The sequence below is a fragment of the Equus quagga genome, chromosome 5, assembly GCF_021613505.1.
Source record: "Equus quagga isolate Etosha38 chromosome 5, UCLA_HA_Equagga_1.0, whole genome shotgun sequence".
Classification (NCBI taxonomy): domain Eukaryota; kingdom Metazoa; phylum Chordata; class Mammalia; order Perissodactyla; family Equidae; genus Equus; species Equus quagga.
In genome coordinates, this window is record NC_060271.1 from 116,390,160 (window position 1) to 116,403,285 (window position 13,126).

At 39.5% G+C, this 13,126-nt stretch overlaps 1 protein-coding gene across 2 annotated transcripts in view; it reads right to left on the bottom strand.

The window, feature by feature from the left end:
* The window catches only part of BABAM2 (BRISC and BRCA1 A complex member 2), a 419,181-nt gene that overhangs the window by 270,831 nt on the left and 135,224 nt on the right, over window positions 1-13,126 (bottom strand). For both annotated transcript variants that reach the window (XM_046660582.1, XM_046660583.1), the window contains one exon: window positions 9,960-10,154. In XM_046660582.1, the coding sequence (XP_046516538.1) occupies window positions 9,960-10,154 (195 nt within the window). The remainder of the gene's footprint in view (window positions 1-9,959; window positions 10,155-13,126) is intronic.

A 13,126-nucleotide genomic window follows, 5' to 3' on the forward strand; every position in this document is an offset into this window, starting at 1 on the left:
CAGGAGTGTAGGTTTGGATCCTGGGCGTGGACCTACTCCACTCATCAGCCATGCTGTGGCGGCATCCCACATACAAAGTAGAGGAAGACTGGCACAGATGTTAGCTCAGGGCGAATCTTCCTCACCAAAAAAAAGAAAATTAGGTTATCAACTAACTTTGAGTTCTGGGAATTAAAACAAAAGACAAAAAAAATTCATAAATTTGCTTACTATCCTTTGTTGCAACAATTATTGGTTCTCAGAAAGCACAGACCCATACATGAAATGCTAACAAGGCAGCTGATATATATAATATGAAATAAGACCTTAGGCTTTACTCATTGAGAAAGCTTAAAATGTACCTTTATTTTGATATAGTGTATCCAAACAAGACATATAATTTTAATACCTGTAGCTTATGTTGTGGCATCATCAAAATTAAAATTCTTCTGGGGGCTGGCCCTGTGGCCTAGTGGTTGAGTTTGGCATGCTCTGCTTTGGCGGCCCAAGTTCATGGGTTCAGATCCTGGGCACAGACTTATAACACTCCTCAGCCATGCTGTGGTGGTGACCCACATATAAAAAATAGAGGAAGACTGGCTTAGATGTTAGCTCAGGGCTAATCTTCCTCAAGCAAAAAAAGAGGAGGATTGGCAACAGATGTTAGCTCAGGGCTAACCTTCCTTAGCAAAAAACAAAAATTCTAATCTTAAATATAACTCTGCTCAAAGAGGTAGCAAGAGGGAGAGCTTTGTGGTGATGGAATAGTTTTGTGTCTTGATTGCAGCAGAAGTTACAGGAAACTACACATGTGATAAAATGGCATACACACACATTGTACCAATGACAATTTCTTGGTTTTGATTGTGTACCATAGTTATGTAAAATGTAACCACTGGAGGAAACTGGGCAAAGGTATGCAAGACTTCTCTGTACTATTTTGTCACTTCTTGTGAATCTATAATTATTTCAAAATAAAAAGGTTTTTGGTTTTTTTTTAAAGATTTTATTATTTCCTTTTTCTCCCCAAAGCCCCCCGGTACATAGTTGTATATTCTTCGCTGTGGTTTCTTCTAGTTGTGGCATGTGGGACACTGCCTCAGCGTGGTCTGATGAGCAGTGCCATGTCCGAGCCCAGGATTCGAACCAACGAAACACTGGGCTGCCTGCAGCGGAGCGCGCGAACTTAACCACTCGGCCACGGGGCCAGCCCCCAAAATAAAAAGGTTTTAAAAAATAAATAAACCTTAAAAAAATACCTCTGATCATGCAGGCACATAATAAGTGTTGTTCATTCTGAACATGCAAGCATGCATCTCAATGTATCATATTTTTTCCTGATGAAAAAAATCTTAGTCTTCACTAAAAATTATAAAACCATCATAGACGAACACAATGTTCAAAACTCTTATCTACTCATTCAAGGAGATGGGCAAAGCAATAAAAGAAATGACTTCATAAAAAGACAAAGGCAAAGAATTAATAAAGAGGTTTTTTGGGTTTTGTAATAATTACTTTTTTTTTTTTTAAAGATTTTATTTTTTTCCTTTTTCTCCCCAAAGCCCCCCGGTACATAGTTGTATATTCTTCGTTGTGGGTCCTTCTAGTTGCGGTATGTGGGATGCTGCCTCAGCGTGATTTGATGAGCAGTGCCATGTCCGTGCCCAGGATTCGAACCAACGAAACACTGGGCCGCCTGCAGTGGAGCGCAAGAACTTAACCACTCGGGGCCAGCCCCTAATATTTACTTTCAAATGTGCACTTACTGAAATCCTCTAAATAAAAGTTTGGCTGAAAACAGAAGTGTCTTTGCGGGGTTATGGAGGGAACACTGTATTTCAGAGTGGCAGGCTTATCAGAAGGCCAGGAGATCAGAGCCCTCTCCCTCTTCTACACGGCTTTTACAACTTCCCTTTTGCCAGTTGATGGTAAAATGGAAGAGGTATTTCAGGTTTTTAAGAGCCTCATACTTTTAGAGTAGAAATTGAAGGTTAAGAATGTAAACAAGTGGCAGAAAGAAAAATTCAATAATGATGAAGATGAAGAGAAGTGGTCACCATCCCCTCAAATGAATACAAGATTTTGTAATCCAAAGGTATTAAATAATTATGCACAGTCTTGGATTCATTATAGAAAGTATTTATCAGATGGACTAGTCAGATCAGGAGAAGTGAAAAACCTGGATTTACATTTAGACCAGGAAGAACATTGATTCTTACAATGTTATATCTGGAGGGTATATTAATTTTCATGTTTTAATTAATAAACAGCAATTTATTTCATATAAAAATGTCCTCACACTTCAATACTCCAATAAGACATAATAGACGTGATTTACTGATCAGCAAACCCATCATATGTGTGCTTACAATTCTTGTTCCCCACGTACACCATACTTCTAAATTTTTCTCCAACCACATCACCCATCGACCTCCTCTACCTATAGTGCTATGTCCACCTTCCTTTAGAGCCTAGGTGATTTCCAGTTCATCATCCTTAGTCCCTCCATACCTTAGTGCTTGGGTCTTCTTCTGTGTTCTCAGACAGTCTGAGTATTCCATTGCAGATTTAATCTATACAGCACTGCTATTTCATTTTTTACAAATACGTACTGAGTCTTCTCAACTGGATTTTAACATCCTGAAGAGCAAAAGCCATGACTGATATACTGCTTTATTTACCCAAAACCTAGCATAGGAGACTTTCCATATATGTACATCAGGCCCACACTGGCTTAGCCCTATGAAATTGCATCTTATGAGTTTGGCGCAGCATTCCAGCACATGAAAAATACAAAAATAATTTTAAATGTTGAGTCTGTAGTCTTTCACAATAACTATCTTTCCAAGCTCTGTTATCAGAAAAATTGAAAAGCATGTGTTTCAAGTCCCTAATAAAACAGTGAACAAGATAGGGTCAAAGGAAAAGCCCTGTGACATTCCACAAGACACCTGATGGCTGACAAGAATTATACCCAATCTTTTAGGTGTAGTTCTTCCACTGAGTCAAACAGCTAAGAAAGAAGCATACAGTTAGTAGACTACTAAAGGAGAATGACCGAATTCTTTATTAAAAATGAAACAATCTACGTCTATGATATTCACCTTCCTTAAAAGGGTAAAATAAGTTTGCCATGACTATTTCTCGGTTACCCAACTGTTGTTCCAACTGACTACTGCATTCTCATTCAAATGTTTGCAAATCATCCCCTTAAAGACCTGAGTGTAATTTCTTAAAAATCTCTAGTATGTTTTTACTTTCTACAGTCTTCTAGAATCTTTCTGCTTCTCTATAATTTCTCACAGCTAATATCTCTGAGAGCACATCTACCAGTTTCTTCGGCACCCTGACACAGTCTCCCCAAGAACCTTGACGGGACACAGCCTTGCCGACACCTTGATTCCAGCTCAGGGAGGCCCAGTTCGGACTTCTGACCTTCAAAACTATACCACAACAAATTTGTGTTGTTGTAAGCTACCAAGTTTGTGGTAATTTTTTGCAGCAGCAATAGGAAACTAATACAGTCCCTGATTCAAAAAATCTTGGCTCAAAATCAACCTCCTTTCTTTCTGCCAGGATCCTGTGTTTATCGTCCAGATTCTTGGTCTGGATTTGGATTCCATTAGCAGGCCGTCCCTCAACATATTCCTGAACCCACATGCCAAGCCCAAATGTGCTTCATCTCTCAAGACTAACCTTTAAATCCTGTTTCTTGACCAGTAACTAACGCATATGCCTATATTTTTACTTCTATAGTCTCAGCTCCCACTTATACTAGGCTCTCCCTACACTTGGTCTGCTGCAAGCTTATCCTCTAATTGTCCACCTTGCCTTATTATGGGATTCTCAGCTTCTTTACTTCCCCTGAATTCATAACCATTGTCCTAATGCTTACAAACTACTCAAAATAAACTGGGGAAAGTAAAGAATGGAGAATCAATACTATTAAATACAAAGTTTTAAAAATACTATAAATTCAAACTGTCTAGCTGCTTTAAACAAGCTTAAACTCTACACTGAGATGAATTACAATTCAAATATTAGCTGAACCAGCGAATATAATTTTAAAAATTCTTAGATCATAAAAGGTACCATGAAACTGGACATATATAAATTCAGCCTTAATATTAAAAAGGGGAATTGGATGGGAAGGAAAATCCTAAAACCTAAAGACCAACTAGTTTGACAGTGATTCCTGTTTTCAAATGAGTCTATCAGGACTAAAGACAACACAGGTTCACCAAGAGGTCATGCCAAATTAACCTAACACACTTTTTTGAGAGGACAATTAAGTTGATTATTTAATAAGGGAAATGCTGGGACGAGAGGATAAACTAAATTCAATAAAGTTTTCCCTACTATCTATGTGAACGGATTCAAGTTTCAAAATAATCAACAGTTTAAAACCTTGAAGTCCACATTGTTGGTGGAAATGTAAAATGGTGCAGCCATTATGGAAAATAGTATGGAGGTTCCTCAAAAAATTAAAAACAGAATTAACAATATGATCCAGCAATCCCATTCTTGAAGACATATTCAAAAGAATTCAAAGCAGGATCTCAAAGAGATAGTAGCACATCCATATACATTGCAGCATCATTCACAACAGACAAGAGGTGAAAGAACCCAACTGTCCATTGACAGATGAATGGATAAACAAAATGTGGTGCATACATACAAAGGAATGTTATGCAGCGGTAAAAAGGAAGGAAATCCTGTCACATGCTACAACATGGATGAACTTCAAAGACATTATGCTAAGCAAAATAAGCCAGTCACAAAAGGACAAATGCTATATGACTCCATTTACATGATGCATCTAAAAAAGTCAAAATCGGAGAAACAGAAAGTAGAGAAATCTCCATACTATTTTCTACAGTGGCTACACCATTTTACATTCCCACCAGCAGTGTATGAGGGTTCCCCTCCGCCCGTCCTTTCCAACACTTGTTATTTCTTGTCTTTTTAATAACAGACATTCTGACAGGCATGAGGTGATATCTCATTGTGGTTTTGATTTGCATTTCCCTAATAATTAATGCTGTTGAACATCTTTTCATGTGACTGTTGGCCATCTGCATATCTTCTTTGGAAAAATGTCTCTTCAGATCCTCTGCCCATTTTTTTTTTTTTTAAAGATTTTATTTTTTTTCCCTTTTTCTCCCCAAAGCCCCCTGGTACATAGTTATATATTCTTCGTTGTAGGTCCCTCCACTTGTGGCATGTGGGACACTGCCCCAGCGTGGCTCGATGAGCAGTGCCATGCCCACGCCCAGGATTCGAACCAACGAAACACTGGGCCGCCTGCAGTGGAGCACGCGAACTCAACCACTCAGCCACGGGGCCAGCCCCTCTCTGCCCATTTTTTAATTGGGCTGCTTGTTTTTGTTGTTGAGTTGTATGAGTTCTTTATACATTTTGGATATTAACCTCTTATTAGATACATGATTTGCAAATATCTTCTCCCAAGTGGTAGTCTTTTCACTTTGTTGATGGTTTCTTTGCCATGCAGAAGGCTTTTAGTTTGATGCAATCTCATTTGCTTTTTTCTTTTGTTTCCCTTGCCTGAGGAGACATTCAAAAAGATACTGCTGGGGCCAGCCCCGTGGCATAGTGATTAAGTTCGTGCACTCCGCTTCGGCAGCCCGGGTTTTGCGAGTTCAGATCCCAGGTGCAGACCTACACACCACTCATCAAGCCATGCTGTGGTGGCATCCCACATACAAAATAGAGGAAGATTTGGGGCAAGCTTGGGTGGTGTAGTGGTTAAGTTCACGCACTCCACTTTGGTGGCCCAGCGTTTGCCAGTTTGGATCCTGGGCAAAGACCTGCGCACCACTTATCAATCCATGCTGTGGCAAGTGTCCCACATATACAGTAGAGAAAGATGGGGATGGATGTTAGCTGAGGGCCAATCTTCCTCAGCAAAAAGAGGATGGGCAGCAGATATTAGCTCAGAGCTAATCTTCCTCAAAAAGAAAAAAAAAGAAACAAAACAAAAAAACGAAAAATAGAAGAAGTGAAAATCTTCCTCAAGCAAAAAGAGGAAGATTGGCAACAGATATTAGCTCAGGGTCAATCTTCCTCACCAAAAAAATAAAGATACTGCTAAGACCAAGGTCAAAGAGCATACTGCCTATATTTTCTTCTAAGAGTTTTATGGTTTCAGGTCTTACATTCAAGTCTTTAATCCATTTTGAGTTAATTTTTGTGTATGGTGTAAGATAACAGTCTACTTTTGTTCTTTTGCATGTGGTTGTCAAATTTTCCCAACACCATTTATTGAAGAGACTTTCCTTTCTCCATTGCATGTTCTTGGCTCCTTTGTCAAAAACTAGCTGTCCATAAAAGAGAACAGTTCAGTGGTTACTTGGGGGAGGGGGCTGAGGGAGGACACAGGGGGTGAAGGGGAGCACTTACATGGTTATGGACAAGTAATAACGTACAACTGAAATCTCACAATGTTGTAAACTACTATGAACTCAATAAACAAAAAGTTAGCTGTCCATAAATGTGTGGGTTTATTTCTGGGCTTTCAAGTATGTTCCACTGATCTGTGTGTAACACGTGTTTTTCTGCCAGTACCACGCTGTTTTGATTACTATAGCTTCGTAGTATGTTTTGAAATCAGAGGGTGTGATGCCTCCAGCTTCATTCTTTTTTCTCAGGATTGCTTTGGCTATTTGGGGTCTTTTGTTGCTCTATATAAATTTTAGAATTCTTTGTTCTATTTCTGTGAAAAATATCAAGAGGACTTTGATAGGGATTCCATTAAATCTGTAGGTTGCTTTAGGTAATATGGACATTTTATATTGCTTCTACCAGTCCACGAGTATGGAAAATCTTTCCATTTCTTTGCATATTCTTCTATTTCTTTCAAAAATGTCTTATAGTTTTCAGTGTACAGGTCTTTCACCTCGTTAGTTAAATTTATTCCTAGGTATTTTATTCTTTACGTTGCAACTGTAAATGGGATTGTATTCTTGATTTCGCTTTCTGCTATTTTGTTGTTAGTGTATAGAAATGCAACTAATTTTTGAATGTTGATTTTGTACCCTGCTCTACTTTGTACCAACTTTACTGTATTCATTTATCATTTCTAATACTTTTTTGCTGGATTCCTTAGGGTTTTCTATGGAAAACAGTATACAGATCCCTCAAAAAATAAAACCACCATATGATCCAGAAATTTCACTTCTGGGTATTTATCCAAAGAACAAAAAAACACTAATTCGAAAAGATATATGCAGAGAAGGAGCACATTTGCACAGTGACAGATGGCAACTAGACTTTTGGTGGTAAACACAATGTAGTCTATACAGAAATCCAAATATAATGATGTACACCTGAAATTTATATAATGTTATAAACCAATGCTACCTCAATTAAAAAAAAAGAAAAGAAAGTAGAAAGGTAGTTGCCAAGGACTGGAGGAAAGGGGAATTAGCATTTAACGGGTATAGAGTTTCAATTTTGCAAGACGAAAAAGTTCTAGCGATCTGCTGCACAAGAATGTGAACGTACTTAATGCTACCAAGTGTATACTTAGAAACGGTTAAGATGGTAAATTTAATTTTATGTGGCTTTTATGAAAATAAAACAAACAAAATAAATTTACAAAAAAACCCCAAAAAATCCTGAACTGAACAAACAAGATGATTTGTAACCAGGATAAATTTTAGTCATACTGATTCCAAGGCACTAATCATGCATAAGACCTTGGAAACCATGTCGTTTAAGAAAAAGCTTAAGACTAAAAGAGGGGGAGGCATATTTAACCTAAGAAAAGGAAGATTAAGCAAAACCTAAAAGAATTAATAGAGAGAAGGGAACCTAAACTTATTCTGTGCTTAACTCCGCTGGAGTTCATTCATTCATTCATTCATTCATTCAGCAAATGTTTACAGCATGTCAACAAGGTGGCAGGCATTGTTCCAGGTGTTTATGATGTATCAGTGAACAGAACACAGAGCGCTGCCTTCATGGAATTTTACATTCCAGTGGGAAGACACAAACAATAAACATAACAAATAAGTGTGGTAGGCTGCTTCTAAGTGACTCCCAATGATCCCTGGTATTCACACACTTATGTGCTTCTTCCCCTGTGTGTAGACTGGACTTAACAGACTACAGTAAAAATGATGAGATGTCACTTCCGAGACTACATTATAAAGATTGTGACTTCTGTCTTGCTCATATACTCTCACTCTCTCCTGCTTACTTGCTCTGGTGAAACCAGCTGCCATCTTAAAAGCTGGCCCATGAAGATGCAAGGGATTGAGGGCAGCCTCTAGCCAACAGCTAGCACTGACTGAGACCCTCAGTTCAATAGCCCACAAGGAACTGAACGACACCAACAACCACATGAATGAACTTAGAATGGATCCACCTCCAGTGAGCCTTGAGATGACTGCAGCCCTGGCCGCTATCTTGAGTGCAGCCTGTGAGAGACCCTGAAACAGAGGGTCTGCACAGATTTCTGACAAACAAAAGCTATGATGATAAATGTTATTCTTTTAATCCACTAAATTCTGGAATGATTATTTTACGCAGAAATATATAACTAATACAACATGTTAATTATATGACGTGTTAAAAAGAAGCAAAAAAGATAACATAGAGCAGGGTAAAGGTAGGGGTGTGCAAGTTACAATTTTAAAAAGGAGTGTTACAAAGAATGTACATGAACGTTTATAGTAGCATTATTCATAATAGTCAAAAACTGGAAACAACCCAAATGTCCATCAATTAGTGAATGGATAAACAAAATGTGGTATGTCTATAAAATGAGGTATTATCCAGCCACAGAAAGAAATGAAGTACTGACACATGCTACAACATGGATGAACCTCAAACATATTATGCTAAATGAAAGAGGCCAGTCACAAAAGACCACATATTGTATGATTCCATTATATGAAAAAAAATCTATACAGAGAGAAAGTAGTTTAGTGGTTGCCTGGGGCCAGGGTGGGATTAACTGTAAATGTGCATGCAGGGTCTTATTGGGGTCATGGAGCCATTCTAAAACTGGATTGTGGTAGCGGTTGCTCAACTTGGCAAATATATTAAGAATCATTGAACTGTACACTTAAAACAGGTGAATTTGTGGTATGTAAATTATACTTCAAAAAAGTTATTTAAAAAAAGGGTGTTAACACAGGCATTGCTGAGAAGATAACACATGAGTAAAAACTTTAAGGAGGAAGGGTATTAGGCATGCAGATGTCTAGGGGAAATACGACAACAGAGGGAAAGCTACATACAAAGAACGTAGGGCAGGAGCACAGCTGGTGGGTCTGTAGCACAGCAGGGTGGCTGGAGCCGAATATTTGTAGACAGAAACTAGGAGATGAAGTGAGAGAAGCATGATGGATGGAGGACAGTGGTGACGGGAATCACCTAGAGCTTTTTTATGCTACTAGAAGGACTTTGGCTTTTACCATGAGAGAAAAAGAGAGGTATATGAAAGTTCTGAGCAGAGGAGTGCTATGATCTGACATACATTTTAAAAGGATCATTCAATGTAAAGAAATTATAAAAGGGTCGGTATAAGCTAGCTACCTCCAGAGTTACTGATCTCTCTTAATCTGACCGGGATACTGGAGAAGTTCGGCACTGAAAAGCAGGGGAAACTTGTCAGTGTCTCAAAATGTGGCCTGTGAGCCACCAGCATCAGAACCTCCATGGGGGCTTCTTATACATGCAGGTCCTCAGGCTCCGGCACGGAACTCTGAGTATCTGGGGCTGGGGATGTGAGACTCCACATTTTACCAACTTCCCAGATGATACCTTTGAGAAACACAATGAGCCAGATAAACATTAAGGTCCCTTCAAACTCTAAATTATGAGAAAAGATATAGGCAACCTACACCCTGTTTATTTAAGGAAATGGCTAGGGTTTACTATAAATGGACATCTGAATTGATTATTTTAATTTATTACAGATGAAGTGATTTTCCATTCTCGAAAAACCTTACCCAGTTGTTTTTCTTCCCAGCATAAATTTCCATGTTCTCCCCATACTGTGGCTCTTCCAGTAATGTCTGGTATTCAAACATGAGGCGGGAGCTCTCGCGGAGCCGGCTGCATTGAAATTGGTGATATTGTTGCACAAGTTCCTTCACCACAAGTAACAGACATTCAGGATTTGAAGGATTCCAGGAGGCAAGGTTCTGCAGGAGCCAAAAATAAAAGACAGTTAAAAAGGAATGTACACACAAACCCAGTATCACATTAGTACATCCATATAAAGGAAAAGAGTGATGAAAATCTAAGAGGAACAGACTACTCTTAATTAGCGACAAACTCAGGGCTGAAGTCGGAAGGGTCTTTTAAGCTTGGTGATTTCTCCTGCCTCCTAAAAATCATCGCAGAAAATCAAGGAGGAATTCCATCCTGAGTAGGCAGCAACAGTGAAGTGTAAAGTAGGGTAGTAATAAAACAAGAAACCTAAATATCCTAGAACACCATAATTTTAGCCCTGGAAGACTTAATTTGTTTCTCATTCTTCTATAATTTTAATGTTTTTCTATCTGCACCTAAATTCAGCATTATATGCTAACATCACTCAACTCAGATCCACAGACCATCTGCATCTGTAATACCAGATATAAATAAATGCTCTGTAAACGCTAGAGCCCCACAGAAACATAAGCACAGTGGTGATGTTTCAGCCTGAAAAGGATAGGAATGGAGTTGAGATAAGGAAAAATACAATTAGGAAATGCAAGGTTCAGAGAAAAAGAGGAAGGAAATGGCTGTGTTAGCTTATGACCAGGAAAGGAGCTGGGAATGGGGGAAAGTCTGACAAGTATACAGTAGTTATTAAGCTCATGTTCATTCATTCAACAGATACTTATCACATCTTATTATGTATGAGACCCTGTTCTGGGCAGTGATGAGAACAAGCCAAGTCCTTGCTCTCAAGGAACTTACATTCTAGTGGGCCAAAGTAAATAATAAACAAACAATGAAATATATCCGATGGTGATAAATGCTACTGAGAAAAATACAGCATGCATCCAAGAAGCCTAGTGAAGGAAATGCTTCAAGGAGAAAGAAGTGATCAGCTGTGTCAAATGGCAGTGATGAGTAAGAGGAGGCCTGAGAACTGACTGCTGGGTCTAGTGACATGAAGGTCAATAGTGTCCTCAACAGGTGCTATTCTGGTGAAGTAAAGCCTTATTGTTGAGAGTTTAAGAGAGAATAGGTAGAAAGAAATTGCACATAGCTAGTACAGACAATTCCAAGTGATAACTAGAGGGGAATGTAGGGTCAAGGGAAAGTTTTGCTCAAATGTTTGTAGCCTGATGGAATGTGTACGTAGAGGGGGGAAAATAATAATGATGGGGGAAGGGGGACAGAATACCAGGAGAGAAGATAACAAATGGATAGACGGGGATGGGATCTCCTAGAGGGTTGATCTTAGAAATGAGCACACAGGGGCCATCCATAGGAACAGGAGGAAAGGCCAACTAAATGAGTAGGAATGCAGGTCGTTACATGTGGTGATAGGAGCTTGTGGTGGTTCTCTCCTGAGAGCTTATATCTTTCTGAAATACGAAGGAAAGTCATCAGCTAAGAGTGAGGAAGAAGAAGAGGATATGAGAAGTTTGAGAAGAAAGAGTGAAATAGTCATTCAGAAGACTCATTTAGAAGAATTCTTTATTTTTTTTGGTGAGGAAGCTTGGCCCTGAGCTAACATCAGTGCCAATCTTCCTTTACTTTGTATGTGAGATGCCAGGACAGCATGGTTTGATGAGTGGTGTGTAGGTCCGCGCCTAGGATCCCAACCAGTGAACCCTGGGCCACCAAAGCAGAGCACATGAACTTAACCACTACGCCACTGCACCAGCCCTAAACGGACCAAACAGCACTAAAAGCCCCACTGTGGTTAGAAGTATGATTTTTAAGGGAGACCAATTAGCATAAATTCCATTGCCTGGGTAAAATGTGTAGTAGGAGGCATTTGGATTTAACAAAGGCGGGATTTTGCCAAATAAGTACAACCGAAAGAAAGAGAGCAAGAGATCTTAGAGGGTAATACCGGATATAGATAAATGCTCTGTAAACACTAGAGCCCCAGAGAAACATAAGCATAATGGTGATGGTTCAGCCTGAAAAAGATAGGAATGGAATAATTCTAATTATGGACCATGGACTTTTTTTTTTTTCTTTGAGGAAGATTAGCCCTGAGCTAACATCTGCTGACAATCCTCCTCTTTTTTCTGAGGAAGACTGGCCCTGAGCTAACATCTATGCCCATCTTCCTCTACTTTATATGTGGGACACCTACCACAGCATGGCTTGCCAAGCGGTGCCACGTCCACATCCGGGATCCAAAGCGGCGAACCCCAGCCCACCAAAGTAGAATGTACGAACTTAACCTCTGTGCCACTGGGCCAGCCCCTGGACCATGGACTTTAAGCCAGGAAAAAGCCAAATAAGTTCATAAAGGAAGTGAGAATTAGTGAAAAGGTGGAAGGATTAATGGTCCTGGTGAACTGGAAGAATTGCTGGAGTTGAGATACTAACAAGAATGAATTAAAAAGACAGGAGGTGTGGTCAGAGAATGGGATGTTTGCAACTGAGATGACAGAGGTGATCTGTAATTGGTACTGACAAGGTCGAGGTGGAGTGGAGGACAAGATCACTGAAGGAAGTCAGGGACTGAGAGACCAGGGTGCTGGAAGGATCGTTTATATGAATATTAAATCACCTGGAATCATGACAAGGGCAATAATGCTGAGCGAGTAACAAGCCATGTGCTAAAATCTTCAAAGAATGAAGGTTTCTAGATAACAACAAGGAGGGAGTGGTGGGTTCTACAGGGTGTTGGCATGAGTTTCAAAGCTGGGGATGGGAGAGGTTAGGGAAAGGGAATAATAATTTCCTCAGTAGCAAGAAAGAGCAGGGCAAACACCTACCACAACTCCAGGCATAGTGGTATAAGGAGTGTGAGAGAGAGTCAGCTACAATTAATGTGAGAACAGGGAGGGAAAGACAATCTCAGGGCAGAGGGTCAGGCTTCAGAGTAGTGGTTATCAGTGCTTACAGTGGAATCGCCTAGAGAGCTTTAGAAATACTAATGCTTGGGTCCTATCACCCACTCCAGATTCTGGTTTACTTGGGTTAATCGGAAGTG